General features: G+C 32.7%; 1 protein-coding gene across 4 annotated transcripts in view; it reads right to left on the reverse strand.

Annotated features, from left to right (window-relative positions):
• cv-c (RhoGTPase activating protein) overlaps positions 1-27852 on the reverse strand; it is a 243896-nt gene that overhangs the window by 208246 nt on the left and 7798 nt on the right. For all 4 annotated transcript variants that reach the window (XM_087405032.1, XM_087405031.1, XM_011066803.2 and 1 more), the window contains exon 2: positions 9663-9876. In XM_087405032.1, the coding sequence (XP_087261158.1) occupies positions 9663-9830 (168 nt within the window). In that variant the 5' untranslated portion in view covers positions 9831-9876. The remainder of the gene's footprint in view (positions 1-9662; positions 9877-27852) is intronic.

Genomic DNA, 27852 nt, shown 5'->3' on the forward strand with positions numbered 1-27852 from the left:
AAATTTGTAAACAATGCTTTTGCTGCTATACTTATACAAGTAATTTGTTGTTAATTCTTTGAAACATAATCATTGACATGTAAGTATCTTTAAATTTCAACAATTTATTAGCCGCTAATAATATAAATAAGAGATAATTTAATTTTTTGTTCTATTTTTCTTCCTCTATCTATCTTTTTCATGCTGTAGAAGATATCGAATGTTTATATTATTAATCAATTGCTAATACTATCTTAATGAATCAAGCTGCGATGCGTCAAAATGCGGATTAATCATACATACAGTGAAGTCAACATTTATAGAAAGTAATATGGACAAAGATATTTTTAACTTTCTTCTCATATTGTACCTGATAAAAATTCGTATATTGCAAATATTGAGGGTTAATCGCGTGTGACCAACGCATACATGCGAGTTTGTTCACAATGTTCCCACGAAGTTATCAAGCGGCTACTTTTCCCAGACACACGCGAGCGCGCAAGATCGTATTTACTTTCGAGCAACGAAATCTGATTTGGCCGAACCGCGTAAGCTACGTCGAACCGTTTTAACGGTGGTATGATAATTAGTAATCACGCACCAGGACCGGGCGCCTACTAAAGAGCTAATTTTTGGTCACGAGTCCGGTAAGTTTACCAATCCTCGACGGTTCGTTATCCTAATTGGAAGATTCTTTTCGGATAAAGACTTTTTTTTTTAAATTCCAAGCGATTTAACTGTCTTGTTGCTGCAGGCATGCAGCGTATTAATGTGTATTATCCGCTTGGCCCAGGCCGATCTTTCCTATGGAACGACGGTCGTGACCAAATTAAGGAAAGTTGAGAATCACAACATCTAAATTTTCTTTAACATTTGAGTTACATTACACAAGTTTTTTCGTTCAAAAATATCTGCTAATTTCAGAAGTAAATTAATTACCATTAAAATTTACGATCGACTTTGCATAAAAAAGTATTTACAATAATATTGAGCGTTAATTTCACTTAGCGCTTTTATAAGAATCTGTTAAATTTTTAAACCGTTCAATATAAATCAATCTGCAGCAAATGTTTACGCTCCAATTTAATTAAATAATTCAATTTGTATTAAAATAATTAGTGTATAGGTATCAAATACTGAATCATATGAATATGTAAAGTTATTTTATCTTTTTATCTTTGTGTTTTTTATAAATCACTAGATTAAAACAGATGCCATCATGTATTTTTTATTTTTGTAAATATCGTTTTAATCTTTGTAATTTAATTCCCACTTCCTCGATTAGTAGCACGTGACATCATCCACGCAGCAGGTGATGTGTGCATCATTCTTGCAATGCTGGCAATTAATCGAATACACATCAACGATTCAAGTTCATCGAGTGAGTCAGCTAGATTTTATTCCTAAGAGAAAAATACTTCGCTCATGATTCGAGTCGAGTCATTCGCGAGCCGAGAGAGCTTTTCACGTGTCGGTTTACGATCGACGCAGCGCGTGCACGGAGATTGCAATCTTCAAGAGAAAGGATGGGCAGCCTTGAGATTCCAACATAACATTCAAGTTCGTATGCAAATAATGTCAAACTATCAAAACTCTGTCAGACACAGGTGCAGTTAAGGTCAACCTTAATTTGCTATATTATCAAAAGTTTATCTAACAAAAATCAATTTGATGAATTTATTTAAGATATATTTTAAGTTTTTCTTAATATGCAATAAAACATAATAAAATTAAGAATCCTTATAATGGCAATAATTTCACGGAAAGAATTTTGATGAAATATCTAAAAATTTAATTTGACCTATCTGATAATAATTTTGTTACTATCAAAATAATGCAAAATGTTCAAGCTAATTGCTAGAATATTAAAATCTTCTGTAGTACGAAACATTACTTGAGTTTCTTACGTAATTATTTTAACGGTCCAACAAAATTATTTTCAAATCTATAGCTAACTTATTATACAGATATTTCATTAAAAAAAATTTTTCTATACTCATATAATCGTAAAATAATTAATAAAATATAAAATAGACAATTAATCCAAATAACAAATACAAATAAACAAATAGAAAAAAATAGAGTAATAAAGATACTGGAAAAAAATCTTGTTTTGTAATTCAGATTCAACCAGAAAAATACAAGCCAAACACATTTCTAATTAAATCTATCATACTATCTGCTTTAGTCGAGCTAAAAATTCAATTATAATAAGAAATCTGAGAATTTTGACTTTTATTTTCCAAAATTCTGATTCGTATAATCAGAATTAATTTTATTTGTACTTCTTGTTGACACAACCAAAACATTTTTCAGTGACAACTTTCAATTCTAAAAAGAGGAAAGATCCAAGCCCCGAGTTATCAGAAAAAATTTCAAGTTCCTGACGATATCGGGAAGTCCCGAGATACTATAGCCGGATGCTATTCCGTATTCAACGTTTCCTGCCCACTTCGTTTCCCTGTCGTCGCAGATAGACGCGGCATTCTGAGTTTACCCATTTTGCATCCGAAGATTTTATCGTGATTCACTCTGGCGTACGATTTATGTGGCGATGCATCGATACGCAGCGCATCAAGTGTAGAAGGATTCGCGCGATTGGCCGTGGGAAGCACCGTCTTTTATCCGCGACTCCACCAGAACTTCCTCGAAAATTTATATGGATCTACCATTGATCTCTCGTAAACGCGTAAAGGTGAGAACAGTCTTCGCCGAAGCACCCGTCGAGGTGAAATAAACCGGCTTCGTGCCGTTTACGTAAAATCTGTGATTGGAACTTTTCCAAGAGTGCAGACTACCTCTAACACATTCCAGAAATGATTTATTGTTTTTATTTCAATTTATCGTGATAGAAATTCACGAAGTCGCCTTTAACCTGTCGATTAACTTGTTAAACGAGCAATCAATACATAGAAAGAACAATTTTGCTGAAGTATCTAAAAATTTAACTACAAACAGATTGGAAAATGATTTTGTTGAATCGTTAAAATAATTACGTAGACCTCTTAAACGTTGATGATAATGTTACAATAATTTTTAACATTTTAACAACTGTAAGTTTAAACGTTTTACATAATTATGTTGACTGTCTAACTTAATTAATTTTCAAATTTGTATTTAACTAAACTTTTATCAGCGAAATCATTCTTTTTACGTATAAAGTAGAAAACACAATCGTAAATTTATGTAAAAACATAAAGATAAAATTATACCATGTGAGAAATATTAAATTAATGTAAATTAAATGTAAATTAAAAAGAAATATCAAACTAAGGCATGACATCCAGGTTAACGGAAATATGCAAAAGAAATTCGTAGCGTACAAATTAATTATAACGTTAATGTTTGTTATGAGAATTTATGTAACTGTCTCGAATATCGATACAATACCGATAAACATATATTTTTGCGCGTGAGTTTCCAGTATATACATGCACGTGTTTGCTAGTAATTTAATACGAATAAATTTTTCGCGCCTACGATGCAACAGTTTGTCATCGTAAATACGCAATTTCGTATGCAAGGCACAACCTATTATTTGTGAATTTATTGCAGCACCTCCAACACCAGAATGTTCGAAAAGAATTTTTTTAAACGATAGTAAAAAAGATCCATACGTATGGATTCTTACATATACAGACAAATTTTGGTGTTCAAAGTACTTTAAAGAAATTTTTATTGCTGTTCGCACAAAACTCGTCATCTGTCGCAAATTGATATTAGGAAATGCCTAAGAATTTTTTTATTATGTATTTTCAAAACAGTCATAACTACCATCATTTTTATATGCGCGTTGATTTAAAGATATTACATTATAAAATTTCAAAGTATCAATAACAACATTGTGCACATAGAATATTTAACTCTTCGTTGCCACAATGGAAATAACATATTTAGATACGACATATCCAATTCAATTCGACTGTTTATAATTTTTATAAAAATAAAAGTACTGTAAAAATTTTTTTCAATTAGCAGACATTAAAATTAGAAACATACAACAAGTATATCTTTATTAATAAAAAAGTTTCAGTAATCAATGAAAAAAGTTTTGAAAAAGAACTAAAAAAAAGAAATCTGGATCATATCCAAAGTGGCAATAAAAGTAGATGAATAAATAATAAGATAATATACATATTCGAGGTAATTTTTAACAATATTAAATACAAAAAAATCCTAATACCATTTTGGAACTTCAATCAATCTCGCAAACGTCCGTCGCAGCCACGAATTTATTCCGCATTCGGACGCATCGTCTCACGAATCCGTATACGTGTTACGTTTGAGATCGGGAGATAGTTATGCAGATAGAAACGCTGCCGCGCGCGCCTGGTCGAGACGCTTGTATTTACGCTTGAGGTCGCTACATTCCGTTCTGATTATTATCCGCAACCTCAGGCAAGCTGTGGCGTGGCATCGGTGTACCAAACGCGCTCCCTCGCACATGTGCGAAACGTGTTTGCATTAAACTGCCGTTTTAAACGCGTTATGACCGCCCTCGAACGAACATCGACCGTGATACTTCTTAGAGTTGTTATAGACGCGAGCGATTCTTCACGATTTCAAGAAATATATATATATATATATATATATATATATATATATATGAGCGTTTGATGTGTAGTTTCTACAAAATAAAATTTTGCGAAAGTTCCTTTAAAATAATTCCAAAATAATAATGTAACAGTGAGAACTAATTATACGTTCTTAGAAGATACCTAAATGAAGACGCAATTCACGAGAACAGTGGCTTCTATTTCTATGTTACGGAAAGTTCGCCGTGCCACAATGATTACTTAGACCTCGATCTATGGGCTTGTGCGATTATTACTTAATGACTACATGAACGTGAAGAAATATGTATGTGTTACTGTTGACACTCGACGGCAAGATGGTCTTACAAATATTTTTCGTTGTCAGTAGGTTGTAGAAAGTAATCTCACAATCTACCAGTTCTCGATCAGAAACACAATTTCACACTCTGAAAATGCGCGTGGGTGTCGATACACGAAATATACATTTGATTTCTATACCGATCAACTCAAACACCAAGTATGACTAGTATGTCTACTTTAGATACGCGTCATCGCAAGAATGATATCATCGAAAGAATGCATTTGTTCACTTCGAAGATCTAGATAAATGAGGACAGAGGAAAAAATAGGTTCATATCTTACTTTGTTAGACCTAAGATCCTGCGTGATTTTATATGACACTCATATCTCACGTCACTATGGTAAAAATGAAGATCTACGGACTAATAGAAATATGTATATGCAATCAAAGTTCAGAAGTTAGTAGGATATGAAAAAAATGATTGTAATAAATATAAATTAAAATATTCAGCTTTGATCTTATTGCTTTTTGTACAGATAAAAAAAGTTCTCCAATTCATTCTGATAGTAACAGCATAGAAAGAAATGCCTGTTTTATTATATGTATAACAAAGATAAAATAAAGATTACTTCTATCACAGAATACACCATATATTTTATAATATTATTGTTCCAGTAATTATAAATAAATAAAGTAATTATAAATAAATTATAAATAAATAAAGATATTTCATGATTTTGGAAATTTCAACCTGCGTACAAAAAAACCCGAGGAAAACCGAATGGAAAAACATGCTGAATCAGGAATCTTTCAAATTGCTAAACACGGTGATGACTTGGTCGAACCACGTCTCTAAATTTGGCGAACATTTACGGACTTGAGATGCAAAACAAGTTTCCTCGTCGCTGATGTACTCCGATTGGATAAATAGTTCCGATTTCTCATTAACGTCAAAAAGTAAAACAGATTCCGCTTAATTTAAACCTTGAAAAGCTTGACTTACTAAACAATAAACTATCAATGACTAACAAATGGTTTGAACTCGTTCAGTTCATCTAATTCCTGAATTTTCTATAAATCTTCTATAAATCTTAATATTAGAGTCAATGAGCGGAAATTTAATTATTTTTAACTATGATTTATATCTTAATTATCAATGTAATATATAATTTTACAGCGAAACCAAAAATATAATCGCTAACAATCATTGTTTATTACGAGATTTATTACTGTACTGTTTAATAACTGAAATGGAATCTCACTTTAAAAAGTAAAAATTGAATCAGTCTTGAAAAAAGGTGACTTAATTATTAAAAGTAAAACTTTCAATACTTTAACTTTTATTTATAAAAGTTAAAGAGTAAAATAATTAAATTAAAAAAATCTTATTATTGGTTAAAGCGGATCTTAATGCTTATGCATTTCAGTGTAAATTTATGTGTATACAATTCTGTAAATCACCAAAATCAGTTTTGAAATACAATCATAAACAGAACTAAAGTAGTAATATCACATACTAAACTGACAAGTAATTTAATAATATTGATGCTAATAAACATCTTATAAAAGTATTAATAATTTGATGTTAATGAGAAATTTTTCGTAATAAATTATTCGCAGTTTTTAAAATTTCTTATTAACACACTAAATTATTAATATTCTTATAAAATTGGAAAAGAATTCGGCGGTTTGCAAAATTGGATGTATAAAGTCATACCAAAAGATAGAACCACTAACATAAGATCCGCTTTGACCGATAATAAAATTTCTCTTAATTAAATTTATTTTCATCGATTCAATGTAGAATTATAATGGTTTTAGAAAATTTATTATATTGATAACAGAGTAATTATTACTTGTAAAGAATTTGATATTTGTTACAACGATAGAGATTGCTAATATTGACTTGACTTCAAAACATTCGCTATACAATCGTATGCGATTCAATTATTACTTAAGTGATTCTTCTAAATTTAACTTTCAATAGGATCATGGTCTATATTCTTTTGTAATGTCCGAGCACATTAAGGCGATCCAGGCTCCTCCATAGAGTAAAAGCAGACGCACACCCATCACAAAGGTCAAGGATCGCAGACGCAATCGAACGATTACAAGTGTGAGATGTGTGGTTCCTTCTATCTGTCTAGTTAATAAACGCCCACCAGTTCACACGGTCAGAGAAAAACAACAAAAAAGTATGCGCACAGAAAGGGCACGCAAAAAAACGAATGGCTCGAGGAGAATCCGTTTGTGTCATCTGCTTTTCGGCTTGGGAGAATATCAAGCATTATGCTCCCTCGCTCGACATTGCAAGAAAAACGCGAAACGTCACACTTAACATGCATTACAAAATGTATGTATTAATTGCGCCATCAACTCTCACACGAGATCATATGAGAGCAAAAAGTTCCAGCAATAAATAATTAAAAATAACATATAACCATTTTGCGAAAGGGAAGAACTGTAGAACTGTTAGTTACGCAAGATACAATCAATATCACGTTCGCGCGCAGCATAAAGACTTGTAGTATAATAGAAATTAATCAAAGTTAGGAAATCGCACAAGACGAATCTAATATCAAGCGCGAGTAAATGAATTGATCAGTGACATGTTATAGACATCGCTACTATCAATCATTTATAAAGAGAAACGATAATACGCAAATGGATCTACGAGATCTTTGAAGCTCAGATCACTCATTAGCCGATAAATGGTCAATCATTCATCTGGAAACGATATTGGGTCCCGATTATATCGCGGCGATAAGTTTCTTGTAAAGACTACGTTGAGGTACATCGTGCGTACCGGTAGCAGCACTCGCAGGCATTATCTGAGAAATAGTAGGAGGCTGAGAGACGACTTCCGCACCAACTAGTTTTAACGATGAGCCATCGGCCGCCACCTTCCTTATCCCTCTCGCGATACGACGGGACTCTTCTTGTTTGCGCTGCGTCGACATGCACCGATGCACTCACGATGCATCGGTACGTGCCAAAGGACGACACGGAACCGACGCACGCACGCACGCACGCATGCTCGCATGCTCGCATGCTCGATCGAAATCAGCGAACGAAAAACGTAATCTATAGCAGCAGATAATCGAAATCGTGATATATAAACGAAAATGCAAAAGTATCCATCGCATTTCATAAGTTCTCTAATATTACGACTTTAGATAAACTAAGATTTAGTCGATCTATTAGATTAATGTATCAATTTGATCCATGAATAATCAGAATTATTTTTAGAACAATAACACATTGAGGAAAAAATTATACTGACGGAGAAAACTCGCTAATGGTCAATGACTTTTATGATCAATATTATTTACATATCTAATGCCAAATATGCGTTGTTATGTAATAAAAATATTATACTATTAGGCATTACTTATGTAAAATTGATATATCATTAGAATGTTGACGATATAAATTCTCGTCTAAGCTCTATGTAGATTTTCCAAGTGTATCCACTGCAGAGCTAATGAATATTTAAATCAGTCACATGGGAATGTAATGGACACCTGTAACCAAATGCGCCTTACGCGAATTCGCAAACAAGAACCGGTTTACTCTCGGGTACCATTGGAGTCGTTTAGTTAGATAAAGTTCTCTAAAACAGATGTATAAACATCGGAACAGGAAGGGAATACGGAAAAACAACCAACAGAATAAAGAACGACTCAGGACTTGTTTCGGAAATTCGTGATCGTCGACATCGCAGCTAATTTGTCACGACATGCTTCGCCATTGGCGATCAATGAAGGCGATCGATAAGGCCGATGATCGATTTTATTGTGCTAAGTGAGCAATGTTATGGCATGCTAAATGATCAATCGAGAAGGATGTATCGAACTGCAAAACTGCAAGACGACCTTCCACGTGTACATCAAACAAGGCACGCGTGATTTAGAAAGAGATCGCATCAAAATAACTTTAATTAAGAAAGACGAGAAATTTATCAGGACAGAATCATCCGTTCATCGTGCTTGGTCCGATCAGCCGTGCCGAGAGAAATCATTTGCTCTTACGATGATCCGTTCGATAATGAAAAATGGGCGAAGCTCACGGCGCCGATTCCTTTCACCGCTCCAATCTTCCGTTTCGGGCCTAAGAAGTCGAGGAATCGAGTCACTTCCATGGAATCAGAATCGATTATCGTAAGAGAAAGTGGGCGTCGATTCACTCGACCTTTTTATATCAGTGCTGATCTTCGTCTTCTTCATTCTAAGATCCGGTCATATAAACGCGATTACGTGAAACGTTGGAACCTATCACGATTCGTATAAACATGCTTTTAATAGCGAAATTGCAAAACAGCGCGTCTAATCGCACGGGTTAAAGATAGAACGAGTGGGACTTTTGAATACGAATGATATGTATACGATGTATTAATCATACCCGCAGGCAATGCGCGAGATTTCAAATACGATTAATTTCTTAACGTTTACGTCAGATTTTAGATACGATGTAATATATCAGAAAATTTAATTATGAAACAAAGGTATCAGATTAGAAGATCTCATAACGAAACGCCGGAAAAAATATAAAAAGATTCTTATATTATATTATAATTATCCATTGAAATGAAATGTGTTCATTCTAATATAATTTCCAACTAATATTAATGTTGTAGATAATTCAATATAATCATCAGCTCTTTAGCAGTAATTTAATTTACTAATTAAAGCATTTAATCTATCAGGCTTTATGTGGTTTCTTATAGCTCATTATATGTGATTTCTTTTATAGTTCACTAATTATAAAATTCTTCAATTTCTTAAGATTAGTTTGGCATTTTTTTACAATTAAAATGCTGTAAAAGTATAAATTCAACGTTGACTTACCTTGACTTTGGCGAGATAGAGCTCCAGTTCCCTGTACGGATCCATCTCCGCTGTCTTTTCACTTGTCACCTTGTCATTTTCGTCACTTAGCACGAGCTTCAACCGATTCGGCATCTTCGCGGACGAACCATTTTGCAGACGACCATCACCTTCCTCCATAGTCTCCATGCTCTCACAGTCACCTCGACGATCTTACACGCATTGTTTCGTACATCTGCAACATCATACAAACAATAAACAATAAATTTATTATGATAAAAGACAAAATGCACACAAACTTATTCATTATATGAAGTAATAATATATGAAGTAATCGTGATAAAAATGTAAATATCAACTTAATAATTCAACTAAGTAAAACTAAAAGAAAAAAACAATTTATCAGGGATTGAAGTTCAAAAGAAACTTTAGGATTTTTAATTTCATCCGGAAAAAGAAGTCAAAAAGGATAAATATATTATCTGTTGTAAAAATGTTAATCACACTGAAAGAGCAATTTTGCTGAAAAAATTTAGCTAGATACAGATCTGATTAAATAATTTTGTTGAATAATCAAAATAATTAGGTAGGACGACAAAATTTCCTTAGAACTTTTATTATCCTAGAATAGAATATCAAAACATTTTACAGCATTACTCATTATGCTTAAAATTCTGCAAAATTATTTTAATGATCCAACAAAATTATTTTTCCGTATCTAGCTAAATTTTTAGATTCTTTAGAAAAAATTCTCTTTCAGTGCACGCATGAATTTACGAATAAGTGATTAAAATTAATGGAGAAATTATAACGCATATGGTACTCATAATTGAGAACGAGAAAAGAGCTGAAAGGCCAAAAAGGATCTTTGAGTATATTCTGGCAAAGGCATTTTATATATATATATATATATATATATATATATATATATAATTAGCCTCGCTGTGACTCACTACGGCCGCTGCTTTGCGCGGTCCGTATAATCTGGACTTGTCAAATACTTGAAAAGGGTAAAATGACCACCTGCGCTATTATGATTACATTTGGCTAAATTTAGCGGCCTCTCTAGCATTAGTCACTAAAGTTAATTATATTCCGCGCAGATTAGCCGTGCCGTCCGCACGTGTAGCTAATCTGAATTCACTTTGTATCCATTTCCCTACTCCTCGAAATTGTGTCGCATTATATCGTTCTCAACAAGTCAACAAATCTGCGCGTTCTCTTCAGAACGAAAAACATATTCTTTCAAATGGAAAACATTGAGAAGCCTGGCGAATAATTTATTAAGTTTTATGCTTCGTATTCGTCATATTTTTACATATATTATAATTTTTAATATCATTAATTAGTGTATATATAGAGTGTTCCGGAAATTGTGATATGACCGAAAAGGAAGCAATTGATTATAGAAAAATTAATTAAAAAATGTATAAAATGTTTCCTTTTATTTTCTGCAATTCTTACATTTTTAACAATTTATAAAATAATAAAATTCATCATGAGTGAATATTTTGTTTTATTGTATATTCTCGACTACTCAATACAATAAACATGAGCAAAGATAGTCTACAGCGAGATCTGTTACTTACAAGTCAAGACATAGGGCGCAACGAATATTTGAAGTCATTTTTTCCGAAAACAAAACTAAAAAATTAACTAAATTAATTGTATAAAATTTATGTATGAAAATATTTTATTCTTCGACTTATTTTTTCATGTAGACTCATTCTTTTCCATGATTTCCGAAACACTCTATACATAAAAAAATTTCTAATAAGTCGTAATAAAAACAATCTGTGTAACACATAAATGTTACAAACCATAATTCGATACAACGAAAAAATTATATAACGCATGTACAGTACTGACAAATGAACTATTTTGCATGTTTTGATAACTTTCTATAAATATTCATATTAGTAGTGCAAAAATTCTGCATTACGAAACAGACGAGCTGGTTCTTTCGATAAGGCGATATATAGGGAGCGTACAAGTATGATGTACTGCAAAATGCAATCTGATAAAATAATTTCTCTCATTTCATTCAGCTGTGGCAGAGACATGGCGACGATGGATTGATATTTCTGTATATGGAGTTATGTTAATGGCACCGAGACAAGTGCGATAGAGAAAATAAAATATGAGCATGGCTTTACGCTCCGGCGAGCTAGCTAATAATAATTAATATTACATTTTGTACTCGCTTTCGACTACTGTATATAACTTTATCATAACAAGTACCGCCTGCAAAAAAATATTGAATCATTGGTAGCATAGGATCACGCGGCGATCGTATTTAGTAACTTAATATAACTCAATACAATCAAGTTTTATAATTATTGCAAAATGATTTTTATAATTTGTTACGTAGAGTTTTTGCAATTATTAAAAAGATTCTGATAATTCATTATATTGTAGCTAAAATTCTACAATTTATTAAAATCTCTACTGATATAATCTTACTCTTCTTACTGATATAATTCTTACTAAAAATAAAATTTCTATAAACTTTCACAATTGCAAAACTAATTCCAATTGTATACATTTCTGGATGGAATATTTATTATTATAGGCATATTTCCATTTTATTAGCATGTATATAGGATGTTATATACGTTATTAATATCGTATGCTGGAAAAGGAACGTTCGAGAAATTTCCTGTGCGAATATGTCACGCCATCCTGAAATCTCCCGAAAAAATTCCATCCTGGTAATCTCTAAGGGTGACTTCGACCAACTCCGATTCACTTTAATCAATGGTTAATCCATTGGAATTGATCAATCGCGTCTGTTGTTGACAAATGCGATTGATCAATTTCAACGGACTGTTTAATTAAAATTAATCAGACTTGGTCGAAGTGGCCCTAAGAGAGTCGTCACAGAGTTGTTATCAGAGAATGTCCTGACGCACTCAATTGTATTATGTAACTAAATAAACTTATTAAACTGTGCACGCAAAAAAGGACTTAATAATATCAACTAAATATCAGTTGCTGATTCAAACTTTATTTTTATTGTTAAAAATTAGTTATTAAAGATAAAATACATTTGCTGCCGACGTCCAACCTTATTAGTTAAAATTAAAAACATACTTAACATGAGTAGCTAAGTAAGTAGCAGCTATTCCTCTATCTTAATCAAACATTCCATTCGCAATTATTTTTGGAACGCTACTGATTACCATTTTACCCTAGCAGAGAATATTTTTCGCTACAGTACCTAAATTTTAGCAGTTAATAAATTGATGGCAGCAACGACATTAGCTATCCCTATTATAAGGATACATTTTAACTGACACTGCAGCTATATTTTAGCTGCGTTGGCTAATCTTTTCTCTGCGTATGTAAAGAGATATCGTCGTATATAATATATATATATATATATATATATATATATATGTATCTCCTTCATTATAATTATAAAAATATTATTCAGAGTTATCAATTATTCTTTTTATGTGCTATGGAATATGTATGTTAATAGGAAGAAAATAAAAAACTTGACGCTCCTAACAGAAGTTATGCAACGTATTAATCCTAGAATGATAAATACAAATGAGTGAGATCATTTAATGCTAAGATATGCTTTAAATGGATCATTAGAAGATTCAATCTATTAAAATTTAAAGCAAATTTGGAGACAAGGAATTAAAAACTCTATTCGTTATTATATAACAATCTGGCCCCTAGTGATTAATAATATAACAGAGTGTAATTAAAAAGTGATTAAACAATTAACTGTTAAGCAATTTGAGTTATTATATCTATATTTAGAGTTTTATGAAGTAACATACGCACACAATCGGACTACATACTCCATAAACGGACTTCACATCGTTTCAAGATTTAACTTGACAGTGTGCTTATTCTGTTTTTCTTTTTAAGTTAATAATGAGGCTATTTATAAAGATCTAAATTATAAATATTTCGTCATTAAAGTGTAAAATGTATGAAAGACTTGTGTTAAATGACTTAAGAGCGGCCTATTTTCCTATACATACAATTTACGTATCAATAGTAAGATTGTATCATTCAATATGATAGTGTTCTGAGGTTAAATGAATCATATCGGTATAATTACAACCGATCGTACTTTACTCGATATATTTGGAATTCGCCGTGTATCTTAATAGATCTACGAGCACGCGATCGCGAGATTACGAATCGATTACATCGCGACCTGTTGGAAGAATACAATACGATCGCCGTTACAATCATTGAGCTCGCCAACAATGAAGTCATGCATGAAAACACGAATCGCCTGCTCGCACACGTAATATTAGAAAATCACCGGATGTCTAATCGTGGTTGGCTGCTAGCAGCCAATACGTCAGGTGATTTCACAGGTGAACGACGGGGCTCCGTCGTATCTTATGTAAGTAGGTACACACCGGATGACGGTCACGCTTAGCTTACACATGAAAATGCAATTCCATAAGATCGAAATTTTTCCTCAAGAAAAGCAAAATATATTAAAGAATCTTTCTTTCTAAAAAGTATAGGTACTTACTTTAATAGTAAAAATATATTTTTGTTTTAAAAAATTATTCCATAAATACTTATAGCTTTACTTTCCTCTTAATCTATTTTTACTTTGCAGTTTTAAAGATCAGAATTAAAAAACATGAAATCTAAATCTCTCAAATCTCTCTCTCTCTCTTTCTCTCTCTGAATAAAATAAGATTTTATATTAAAATATATGAATGCGATAAAATAAATGATCGAATCGAGAATATATTAAAAATTTTTGTTTCGATAAATGCGAAGAATTCTTTTCTCGATTCTCAATTATCGCGTTTATTACCCGGAAATCGTAGTTAAAATTCCGATTCATCTGCCTTAAAGTCTGCGTAGGACGTGGGAATTTGTGGCTCTCGATAGGTAGGTGAGGGCTGTCGGAATGCCTCGTAAATAACTGCGATATCGATGCCTCCCGGTATCAATACCTCACCCTAATCGTATACCATTCTGCAAGAGACGGACACGGCCGGCTGGTTAAACTGAATTAAACGGCCCGTTAACCACAAAAGAGAAAGAGAGAGAAAGAGTAACGCGCGCCGTTCTTATCAGTTGGAAATTATTACCGGTAATTTACCCCGCAATCCTTTTGCTCCTGGGCGCATTCACACCTGGGTGGCTTGCAGGAATACAGACGGAACAGAGATCAGAGATCGACTTCGCAGTATGTATTAACTACCGACGCCTACTACGTAAATATCGACACGTCGAGATTTTATCTGGACGATATGAATTTGATATTTCGATGGTTTTTCTTTGTAAATCATATATTATGTTAAATTTTATAGCTTTTACACGTAAAATTATATATTATTTAATGCACACGTAGCAAACAGCACTTTCTTTCTATAAAATTTGATCTCTTTCTTAAAATAAAAAAAAACAACACACTGGTGTATGGCACATCCAATCAATTCAATTGTTTAGAAGTTTCGTAAAAATAAAGATATTGTAAAAAAATTTTTTAATTGAAACATTAGATATTAAAAAACATAACGATAACAAATGTGTGTATATTTATTAATCAAAAAATTATAAGAAATGGAAAAAGCATTGTAAAAGGAAAGTTCGGTATGTCATGTCATCCGGAAAGGTGTGAAAGATTAAAATATATTAAAATATGAAATGTTATGATTAATTAATTATAAGTTATACCCATAAAGATACACAAAAATAATATTACCATATTACTTCTTATTAGTATTAATCTTATGTAATTATGTTAAAATCAAAAGATCATCTTTCAAAGAAAAATAAGGATTTGTGTGAACTTGCGCGTCAATGTATTGACATATCACTTAGATACTAGCGATATCCAAACATTTCCATATGTGTGAGCGGCAGTAACTCAATTCGCGAGATTTTTACCCTTCCGGAGTCTTACTCTTCCCAAGGTGCGATACGTCGACGATAATTGTTTTTAGTGTCTTCTCACCACCAGGAAGGCAGACACGACGACTTCGTGCTAATCGAAATCGTAAATCCGACTGATAAGAGCGCTGAGTGTTCCACGTACGACATATTTGTTACGCGGAACGAAGCTTTAAAGTTGTTTTCGCTTCTTTTTACAGCGCGTTATTATCGCACTCTCGGACGTTGTTACGTACCGCAAGATCTTTGCTCCCGTCGCGTTACAATAAGACGTGATCTCGTACTCGTAGGCGGAAATGATAGCCGATCATTTTACATCGTGTGTAATAATGAATGAGAATATGAACAGTAAGAATAGTTATCTGTGTTGCAAAAACGTTATGGTAATTTTAGAAAATTTTTATCTACCAAATGTATCGACGCAAATAAAACGAAAGTTAAAATTTGTCTTAAAACCATTTAGCTTCTAGTTATTTAAATGGAACATCAAAAGATGCAAAATAGGAGTCAAGAAATAAACATAGTTACTGCTATGTATCGACGTATTATATGCAGTTATTATATGCTCTGAGGCCGCGGATAGTTAGAGGACCACCAAGGAAGGCCGAGTTACGTAAGGTTAATTGCGGTCATTCGAACTGCCATGCAGTGCTCGATACTCGTGCAGATTGCGTTAGTGCGTGTTCTGTGCATGTACATCGACCATAATCATAGGGACCTTGCTCCCGGAGCCCCCCTCCGATACTTTATGTAACGCATTTGTGGGGCCGGTTAGAGGACTACATCCGTAAGCTCACATTATTTGCCGTTCCAAATTTGAAATGCGACTATTAAATTCATTTTATTAGCTTGTCCATCTGTCAGACTAATCCGCAATTAATCGCTATCGCAACCGTTATCTCGCTTGTAATTTATGTTAAATTATTCTGTCTGGCTCCCGTGTTCCAATAAAGCTGCCGCAAACATTAATTCTATTAACTACTTTGACACAGTAAAGTTGATATGTCGAAAAATAACGTTCGAAAAATGTTTGCACGTTCCGAGGAAAATTGCCAACGAAAGAAGATAACTACTGGAAAGTTTGTTAAATGTAGGTTTCGACTAACTATGTGAATCACACAATCACCAGCCTATTAACCTTCGCAGCCGTTCGCTACGTACAATTGCGGACACTAACTCGTATTTTTCTTGTCTAGACTCATTGACATCGTTCTTCGAAAAGCAGCGGGAGGTGCTATCGCAACAAAAGAAGGAAAGGCGAACGCACGCGTTCGAAGTTAAACTTATATATTCTACTTAGAGATCTTTCAAGTAGATCCATTTCAACAATCTTTTTCACAACTTCCTTTTCAAAAAAAAAAAAAAAATTAGCAAAAAATTAAATACTCTTCTTTCTACACAATTTTATAGAAAGTTACATGCAAAAAAAGTATTGAGTGTGCTGAAATTTATATAATGTACTCGTATTTATATTAAATTATAAATATAATAAATAATATAATAACAGGATTTTATCGTAACAAGCCATTCAGATATACTTTATAAAAATTCTTAATGTCAGAAAAAAATATTGAGATCATATTTGACTCTATAGCATTATAGAGTTAATAAAAACAAAATTATAATAAAATATTAAGCGATTAATACGTAGGAATTAAGATAATGTGGAATTTATTCACTAATATTATAATTTAGATAGTGGGACATTCAGATGCAAAACATATAGATTACTCTCCTTACAATTCAAAGATTCAGCAGTCTGAGAGACACGCAGCATATTAGTCTTATCCAGCATATTCGTGAATTGCAAGCTAACGCTTAATGTCATGCTAATTCTTTGCAAGATGATACGCTCGAATCATCACATGAATAGAAATGGACTCTAATTTATTCTAGTTGATTTGAGTGAGGAAAAAATATTATTCATCAACTGCACTAATAATGTTTGAAAACGTTTAGATTGTCAAAATATTTTGTGCAGTTTTTTATTTTTTTATAATACATCTAATTCAAGAAATCTCAAGAATTAAATATAAATAGATATGCAATTAGTTCTCAAACTAATTTTATTTTAAAAAATAAAAATAATCGACGACAAACGATAATATAAAATTAGAATACAGTAAAATATAAAAATAAAATAAAGAATCAAAAATATAATATGCATAATGTACAAAAAATAAAATAATAATTAAGTATAATAATTAATTAAAAAATATAAGTTTCACGAGAGAGAAGAGTAAACAATAAAAAAGTTAAAATAGTGTGCATTTGGCCATGGGAATATCGTTTTTTCTCATGTAACAAAATCTCTGCTTCAGATGCTTACCCTGCCTCGAGAAAGTAACGGCATATCGAACGAAGAAGCGGAGGCGTCAAGCTCGGTAATGTCAGCAACACCTTTATGGGTTTAACACTCGTTAAATGTTTGTGTACATTTAGTTGAGTAATACAAGGTACAAACAGGCAGGTGTACGCATTCTTTCCACCTCAGGCAATCTGACACAAATTTTTCAATGAATAATAATGACTATTATAAATACATAACAATATGTAAATATTATTCGTTGTGTTTATTATTAACTTCTTTTTATTGCTTGATATATTAATGAGCCAAAAACAATCGAATGCATATAAAAATATTATTTATAATAAATACATATTTAAATGTATTCCAACGAATTATTAAATTTTATTAAGTTCACCATGAGTAACGTTATTATATTCTCTTTAAAATAGATCTGTGAAGTTAACACGACATTCTATTAATATAAAAAATATTTACAATTTAATAGCACTCTCTTCATAGTTCTACAGTTCCATATAAAAATAAAAAAAGATCCACATTTTTTATTAAAAAATCAAATATAAAAGTATGACTTCACAAATCTAGCACTACACTTTTTCCTCTAAAAAACAAAAAAACAAATAAATATTATCACTTTTGTGATAACAGTTCCCATTTACTAGAATTCTAATAATATAATATATATACTTTAAAAACAAAATTCCAACAATTATCAATTTTTATATATTTTAAATATAGAAGACAGAACGACATTTGAAAAAAGTGTTGTGCTGGTTGCTTATAACAATTCTAGCGACAATTCTTTTTACTTCTAGCATAGTACGCTCTACAATTTTAAACAAAGTTCCGATCGCTATATATTTTTAATTTTTTAATATCAGGAACACAATATTTGGAAAAGCTTGTGTCAAATTTTATAAGTTTCCCGGAATGACCTCTCTGACTTCTGCTTATTTTTTCCAAATTTTGAAAATGGAGGAGAGATTCAGAAACAGAAAGCTCAACTGTCAATTTTTAAGAAATTTCATTCTTTAGAATTAGATTCCATTCTACAGATTTTAAAGAGTATGTTTCTTTCGTTCTATTTTTATAACAAATCTATTAAAAAATACTCGTATTCGTATTTGATTAACGAAATTTGTTCGCATCAATGCGTTATCATCAACATGTAAAATCGTGTATAATTATGCGTGCACATGTCGAAGTTCACTCGGACTTCAAAGTCCACTGGAGCACAATCAGAACTCGAATGATCAAGCGGCAAAAGAAAGACGGATGAGATATCAAGAAGAGGAAGAGCCTTTACATGGAAATGGAGGTATCGTGTATACCTAATTACTGTCGCTATCGCGGTATTAGTCATTCAGCTGTTTATAAATGCAGCCGCGACGAGCAGGAGAAACTGCATTTAATTCCAATTAGCCGACTCGACTTAAAACCAGTTCTGAAACGCGGAGAATTTTGTCAAAAAGAACTTTGTTGCTTCTTCTCCTCTTACCATTACTTTCTCAATACGTCAAGAGATATTGTCAGTAATAACAAATTAATTCCAGCTAAGATTTTTTAATCAATCAAAGCAGAAAATAAAAGTATATTAAATAAACCATATAAAATCGTTTAAACGTAACAATTTAAAGGTTTTATTTTATCACTGATGTTCCTATTAATAAAAATTTAATCAAAATACACCAATGTGGTCCAATTGTCAATGTATAAAATTATAAAGATAAAAATTAAACAGAAAACCTAAAAAAGTAATTTAATTTTAAAATTAGATTTTAAATTTAGATATTTAAAAATTATAATACAACCTATAAAACATAAGTCATTCTATAGACAAATACACTGGAATCGTAAGTTTATAGGAACATAGAATATTTTATCATTGTTGTGTACAGTCATTCGGTTAATATAGCTACATTCTCCATGCTTTTTCTTCCATACTACTATTATCAGTTCCGTTGCTGGTATGGTTATCGGCACGTTTCCTAATATAAATAATTTATGGCGTCGATACAAATGGAACTGCTGATACATGCTGACCTCGAGACACAGAAAACGAAGTTTCGGACGAGTATCGCTGGTGTGATAATGTCATCGGTAAACGGACAGTAAAACGATTTCACGATGCTACAACAATGTATTAGCAGTGTACGCGACAACAAATTCGAAGGAACGAATGCATGTATACGTTAATGTCGAAAGACTTTGGCTAACTGGAATATCAAACATCTAGCATTCAAGCCGATGCATTAGAACGTCACGTCCCTTGCAATATAACGGCATGCACTCGTGACTCGAATCGCTGCCGGCGAAAATTCAATTCGCCGTGCTGATAATTCCGCAGGAAGGGCCCCGTCAGGCGGCGTTAATCGGGGCCCAGTGAACTACCTGGCCTCGCGATGCCACTCGCGCTTCGGGGTGTTTCGCGCGACCACGCACCGTAGCGAGCACTCTCGATTTGCTCCTGTCTGGTGCACCGTAATCATCGCGTCAAGTCGAGTAGCACGATAATGACGGCCGGTAATTACAAAGTGTTACGCTCGCGACGCGACCGCGTTGCCCTGTTACAGTCAGAATTAACGTGCCAACGTGCACGTTCGGTATGCCGACTCTCCAAGATGAACAGAGAAAACGATTTTGTCATGCGGAAATCGCGCACCCACGATTCTGCTCGTAACTTCCGTGAATATTTAATGTCAAGAGGAAATTACCATGGAAGTCTGTCCAATTATCCAATCTAACTGAAATCACCAGTGAATTTGACTGAATAATTTAAGATGTTGGATAAGATGAAAGATTAAGATATCGAATATTATTACAAACTTAATATTTATCCTTTCCTTATTACTTGTGCAATACATGAAAATCGAAATTTGAATTAATATTGATAATATATAATAATTGTGTACATGTGTTAATAATAACTTCAAATTATTATTAATTTAAATTAAAAATAATATCAAAAGTAATATAAATTACAAAATATATTTTTGTCTATTAATTTTTATTTCTCCCATTCCTTATTTTATATAATATATGTATTAAAGTACCTTATTCTTAAATTGCCTAAAACCTAAAAGAATTGTGAATATCAAATGTACATAGGTAGACTCGAAAGTAGTTCGTAGACCTCGCTAAGAGATAGGTAACCTTGCAAGGCCTCCATACAACCTCTCTCCGTTTCTCTCCCTTCGAAGAACCCGCTACGAGGTATTCAATGGATGGAAACTTGAACTGAAAGGAGCTGGTCGCTCAAGAGGCTACCCGCGGCGTTTAGCGACTGCTAAATGACTCTAAACATTCGTCGCGGAATAGCTGGTTCCGGTTTTACATTAAAAAAAAGATCTTTATGGTTAGAAATCTCTTTCGGCAAATAGCTATCAATGTGTGATGAAAGTCTTTTTACCAGATATGTTAATACTATGTATAAACACAGGCTGTAAATATGAATTTTTGATTAAAAAAACACTTTTTTACTTATAAAAAGAGAAAGAGCGAAAAAGAGACATATAATTAAGCTAATATAATTATTAAATTAATCTTGATTATGTTAAATATTTTCTATGATGTATTTATATTTATACAAATCATTTAAGTCAATCATTTTTTCAACTATAGTAGTTTAAAAAATTATACGAGTACATCAATCAATTCAGTAAAATTTTTATAACATAAAAAACGGACAAGAATAAATTTTATTACAATAAAAAATCAGAAGAATGTACGAACGTAATCTTCGAGAGAATTTAAGAAATGTTAATGAGAATTGTAAGAATGCCGGAAATTGTCGTTTCAACAATTTATTCTCGAATTATCTGCAACATCTGTTGCGGTAAATTGAGTTCTTTGCGGGAGTACGCCTGTAGGAATGTGCGCAATAAAATGTTTATTGAATCCTTAGATATAATTAACTGGGAAATTTATAACAAGCGTAGCTCTCGCCTTAAAGATTCTTCTCAATTGGCTCCCAAGTTAACTTGGAGGAATTCAGATCGTTAAGAATCCCTTCTTTAGTGCATTCTTCGTCACGCTTAAGGATCAAACGTATCATCCGCGTATGTGTGGTCCCTTTGTTACTTTTACGACTTCATACGTTCTTACGGTTCGCACATACTCAGTCTCTTGTGGCATTCATCCTGGCACGACACATTCTGTTTTAACCATTTCTCTCGAATTACAAATAGCATTAATTAAATCTTCAAAAATATCCTTATTTTCTGCCGCAAGCTAAATAAAATTTAAAAATATATAATAAAAAAATATTCCGTTAAACAATAAAATTTTATATTGATCCTCCGTCTGCAATCTATGCTTTTTTGGTACAAGCAAAATTTCACTGTATTTCTCTAAATTAAACGAAATTCAGTTCTTTACATCATAAAATATCTTGTCAAAAAACTATTGATAATATAATAGAGATGTTGAGAAATAATCTTGAATTTTTCTATACTTATTGAAAGTCTACAACAGTAAAAAAAAATTACAAACAGAGAGAGAGTAAAAATATTTTTACTTTTTGATTGCAGATTAATTTCATTTCATTTATAAACTACTTCACATTTATTTAATAGATTTGAAAGAATTGAAATTCTAATATTCTGAAAACTTCCCTCTTATGTTCATGTTGCAACATCGTGGCACTTATTTTTCCTCAAGAGAAGCTGAGCAATAATAAGAAATAAAGGTTAAAGATTATTAAATGTGATTATGCATCTTCTTCTTGAATTACGGCAATCTATTTTCATTTTCACGTTCTCCATGCCATTTAGCGAGACTTGACTTTGTTAGTAGGCGTATGCTGCACGAGCGTAATAGGGAAACGATGAGATAGAAAGCATGAAAAACGGGCATAGTGCAACGTCTTGATTTATCGCGTTTGTAAAATGTACACGGAGTCGTGCGGGAATATCGACATAACGTGATCGTGAAGATTGCGTGACGAGAGTTATTATCACACGATTTACAGTTTATCGCGTGTTTCATACGATTCACCTCGTGACTTGAATACGCGAAAACTTAATAACAAGCTCGAAAATAATCGTTATTAAGTAACAAACTTCCCCCTGAGTAAATAATGTATCGGCGTTTAACCGCTTTATAACATATACAAATAAATAAGCATAATTTATATACATATATGTATATAAATTTATACATTATATATAATATATATTATTTATGTCGAGAAGCAGCGTATCATTTTTATACCTGTGTGTAATTTATTTCGTTTAATTTCATTTCGCTCATAATTTAAATTCAATCTGCTGGATTTATCACGTGAGTTATGTCTCGTGCACATTTTCAGAGCTCAGTTAACGTAAATTTCTCTGCACCCTATGAGATAGTCAGAAAACATTTAGGTCATAGCTTGAGCTATTGCAGTAATACAAATAAACAGTCCATCGCTGCAACGTCTACAAGAGAATAAGAAAACGATGTGTCTCGAATCGGATCCGACACGATGTTTGTTTAAGCGATGTAAGGAAGAGAGCTGCCTCAATCCGTTCAGTATCCAGAATTAGAATCAGTCGCACTTATTATTCGAAACTCTCGAAACTTGCGAATAATTTAAAATAAAGAATAAACAAATAAATAAAAAGAATTATTTATCTAATTCAATAAAAATTTCGGTCCGTCTATTTTGTTTATTTTTTTTCTGAGTTTCTCTCTCGTTATTCCAGATTCCTTTAATATATGATCTCGCGCATGATCTCGTTTTTCTTCTTAATCACCAATGAGGATAAAACATTTCCCAAAGTATCATAGAACGACCGGGCTTTTCCCATCATGAGGTTAATACGATCGCTCGGTGGTCGTGCTTCTTCAGCAATGATTGCATCGTGGCATTCGAACGGCGGCGAATAACTCGCGCGGTGGTCGTGCTTCCACTGCGATAGCTCGTTGCATTTTGAACGGCGAGTATCTTGTACTTCTACTTCACTGACGGCCGTGTCGGTTATCCGTGGAGATCCGACTCGCTCCTACGGGCTTCGGATCGCGTCAGAGAAGAGGCTGCTTTACATTGTGCGAGCCCTTATCTACCGTCTCAATCCTGCGCGAAAGGATCTCGAAAGTGCAACGCCGATATACTTGTACGGGTCGTAGAACTTAGAATTATGATATCTTGTCGCGACGCGCGCGGCAAACGTTCGCGTTGAATCCCGCAATATAAACGCCATATAACTGTGAATTACGTTAAAATCACGATGTACGCAAAATTAAATCGAATATAGTTTCCAGTCGGTTCACCGTGTTTCGTTATTTTTGCAGTAGGCTGAACTGATCAAATTTATTAAAGCAATCTATCTGCATTTGCTTCTATCACGAGACATGCACGACTTTAACCTGTACGAATAAATTTTCTCGTATTACATGTTTTCAAAATTAAGAAATTTTCCTCAAGTCATAATTGTATAAGCGTCAATTAAATATATATGTATTTCTAATCAAAAGTTAAATTAAGTTTATATTTACGTTAAAAAGCAAAAATTTTGTCTACTTACTTAAGCATAATGTCATTAAACATATCACAAAATAAAAGTAAATAAATTAAAAACTAATATATATCAATAAAAATATAATTTTAAAATGTTTTTTTTCGTATTTTCCATGATAAAGTCGTTTAGTATTTGAAGGGGCAAACATTATTAGAAATCGCATACAGCAGATACAGCAGATACTAAATGCACGATTCAACGATGAGGATGACGATAAAGAATAGAATAAGAAAAAACTAATGAAGCGTGATCAGCATGATCCATTTTGCTCTGGAATAGTCGCGAGTTCGCGAGCTAAGATACTCTATCCTCTCGCGCCATCCCCAAGTCGCAGAACTGGTTTTACACACGGTCGATTCTGATACATAAAGGACGAACAGGGATAAGAGGAGACCGCGAATGGTTAAAAAGAGAGATGTATCGATGATCCTTACAGGGAATCCTCCCTTCTTGTGGTCCTAGCGATTCATCGCTCATCGTCTGATGAAAACGATGGATCTTTCTTGTGACATCCAAGTCTGTGTCACAGATAAACGGGTAACCTTTTATGTCTAAACAAAAAGTCAATCTAGCAGATCCTTATATCACGTATATCTCCTTGCGTTTTCTTTTTTATCATCTTTTTCATTTCCTTTCTCTTTTCTTTTTATTTCCTTGTTTTTTTTATTCTCATCCATAAATCCAGTCATTAAATAAATGTAGTAAAGTTTATTCCAATATTAAAGTAAATTCATCAATTATGATAATTCAGAATTACTGCGTCTCTTAATAATTTTATATCCATTAAATAAGTAGAAAGTTAATCATTTACATAAATTGTATAATTTAAAAAATTGTAAATCATCCAAATTAATCTTATATATTTATTATATATTTATAGAAATATAAATATAAAATAATAAGTTTTATAAGCGTTCCTGCAGCATGACGCAAGGTGGTCATTTCGTGCATTCTAAATGTCATTTTTGATATGCGTCTTACGAAATCAGCTTTTTACGAATCGATTAAAAGAAAATAATATTCGAATAAATTACATTGAGACACTAATACATGCTAGAACATTCTCTTTTGTCTATAAACCCATCAGTAACGAGAAATTTATAATCTATTTATATTACACCTTATATTACACTCGTAAAGTAAATTATGTGTCATAAAAATGCTTACAAATTCCACACAAACGATGTTTGTGAGATAAATATTAAATGATGAAATATGCCAAATATGCATACTGAATGTTAATAAGGAATAAGATATGTTGCAATAATAATAAGTATTAGCAGTAGAAAATGCCAAAAATGTTGTATAAATGTTACGAGGATAATATATTATTTTAAACTACGATTTTATGATAATATTTGATATTTTTGTAAAAATATTAAATGCTCATATTAATAAGCTAATGTGGTAACAGCGTGTTTCATATTCACTTAAAGACAAAGCTTATCAATATTTTAACAATATTAGCTCATAAATGCCATAGTAAAAATTACTAATAAGACTTAAATAACAATAAGTGAATAAATATAATGTTTTAAAACGATAATATTTTCGAGCATCAGAAATTCTAAAGTACTGTCACATATAGTAACAATAAACGAATGGAGCAAGATCAATTTTGTAACATTAACAGAAACATTAACATTTGACATTTTCTTCGAACTTCAGCAAGCCACAAATATGTATGACTAACTACAAGCAAATATCAGAGTAAGCAAGCAGGAAGGGACATGATATGATTCATGCGTTAGGTCTTTACAAACAACCTCAGAGAACTTAATCCTTATGCGAGACGAGAAGCTCTCCAGAGGCGTTGATACCGGTACTATCAATGACTTCTCGGCGCGACTCTTCATCGTCGGACAAAGTAGGTCTGCATTTATTTACGCCGTAACTTTTTCAAAACATACATTCTAACTTTTAATATACAGATTGCCTTTACCTTTTTCGACATTAAATTTGTATGTAGAAGAAATTCTAAAAAATATGTAATAATAATTAATCTAACAATAATTAATTGTGCTATATGATCATTTAAAAAACTTTGCGTTTGCTGAATTCTGTCAAGTTTTATTGACGCATTAACGTAGATTCGTGTATTGAGTAGTACAGTAATTAGTTCAGCCTGCAATATATCAAAATAATGTTCACATGATTTCATATTTGACTCGATGTTTACTTGACTGCACGCTGTTTCGAATGCATCAAAGAATCGATTCTTCGTCGTGTTTCAGGATCACTTCTTGATCTCGTGCTGGCAACAAGTATTTCTACGACATTGAGGTCGGTTTTATCGCGCTCTATCGGCTGCTCTATCGACGGAAGACCACCCACATAGTCAGTTTCCGGCATTAAATAGAGAAATATTTTCGTAACCAGCACGCATTGCCGTGCTCGTCGCGTGTCGATTTTTCTCTCTTCACTCCATTTCACGCACGAGTGAAGTGAAACGCTCTTATGCACCGAATAGTGACAATAGCTTACTATTTAATTGACTGTAATTGCTTTCGATTTCCTCGATTGTCAATTGTGCTCCTCGCAACACAAGGAGTGTAGTTCAACGTATCAATGTACGCGTGTATGTAATCAATCAGAGTGATTGACTAGATCGACGGCGCCTATTTGCATATTTGAATCACGATCTGATCAATAAACGCTTCTCCTTTATGTTCCTGTTGATGTTATCTTTACTGATAGACTATGATAACTCGATAGCTCCTCACTGTTTTATCGTATCAATACTAAGACATTATTTATTTCTGAATTGACGATTACTTTATCGATAAAAAAATACTTTATCGATAAAAAAATGTTCTTATATTAAAATAAAATGAAGTAACATCTTTTTTGAATATTAAAGCAACGCAATAAATTCCGAAGATAGTTAATTAGACATTTATTTTTATTCAACGAGATCTTGTTATTTTTTTAAGGATATTCTAACAACCATTGACATTAGTTTTTTATTTCAATTTATACCAAAGCTTTCACACATATAATTTTAATATAATATAATTTGTGCGTGAATCATCTTAAAATTTTAACTTTCTACTATTTTTAGAGAATCTGGATTAAAATAAATTTCTTTAAATTCTATAAAGAATTATAAGATTATTACACCTCCATATTCTATCGACGGTAATCCTGGTTAACGGAGGTCGTCTTTAGGGCCGTCCTTCGTTGGAGGGACAGTCGATAGGCTGCGGGCTCGATTTCAAAGAAGCGCGCTACAGCATAACCATAATTCCTCGAGAAATATGACCCAATGACACAATAAGTACCGGTCATTACCGCGCGCGTAACCGGCCCCGGCAGGCGGTAAGAAAATTAAATTCCCACGCGCAATTGCCTTCGCGCCGTTAACGTTTTCCGTTTGCGTTAGAAGGTCGCTTGAATGAATTTGCAGCTACGTTTTAGCCACGCTACTTTTCTGCGCAGATACTGAAAGATAAAACAAGAAAATTTCCGTCAACGCTGTTATTTCAACTTTTTAAATAGACCTTGAAACATCGTG

Source organism: Acromyrmex echinatior, chromosome 4, assembly GCF_024713525.1.
Source record: "Acromyrmex echinatior isolate Ae372 chromosome 4, ASM2471352v2, whole genome shotgun sequence".
Taxonomy (NCBI): domain Eukaryota; kingdom Metazoa; phylum Arthropoda; class Insecta; order Hymenoptera; family Formicidae; genus Acromyrmex; species Acromyrmex echinatior.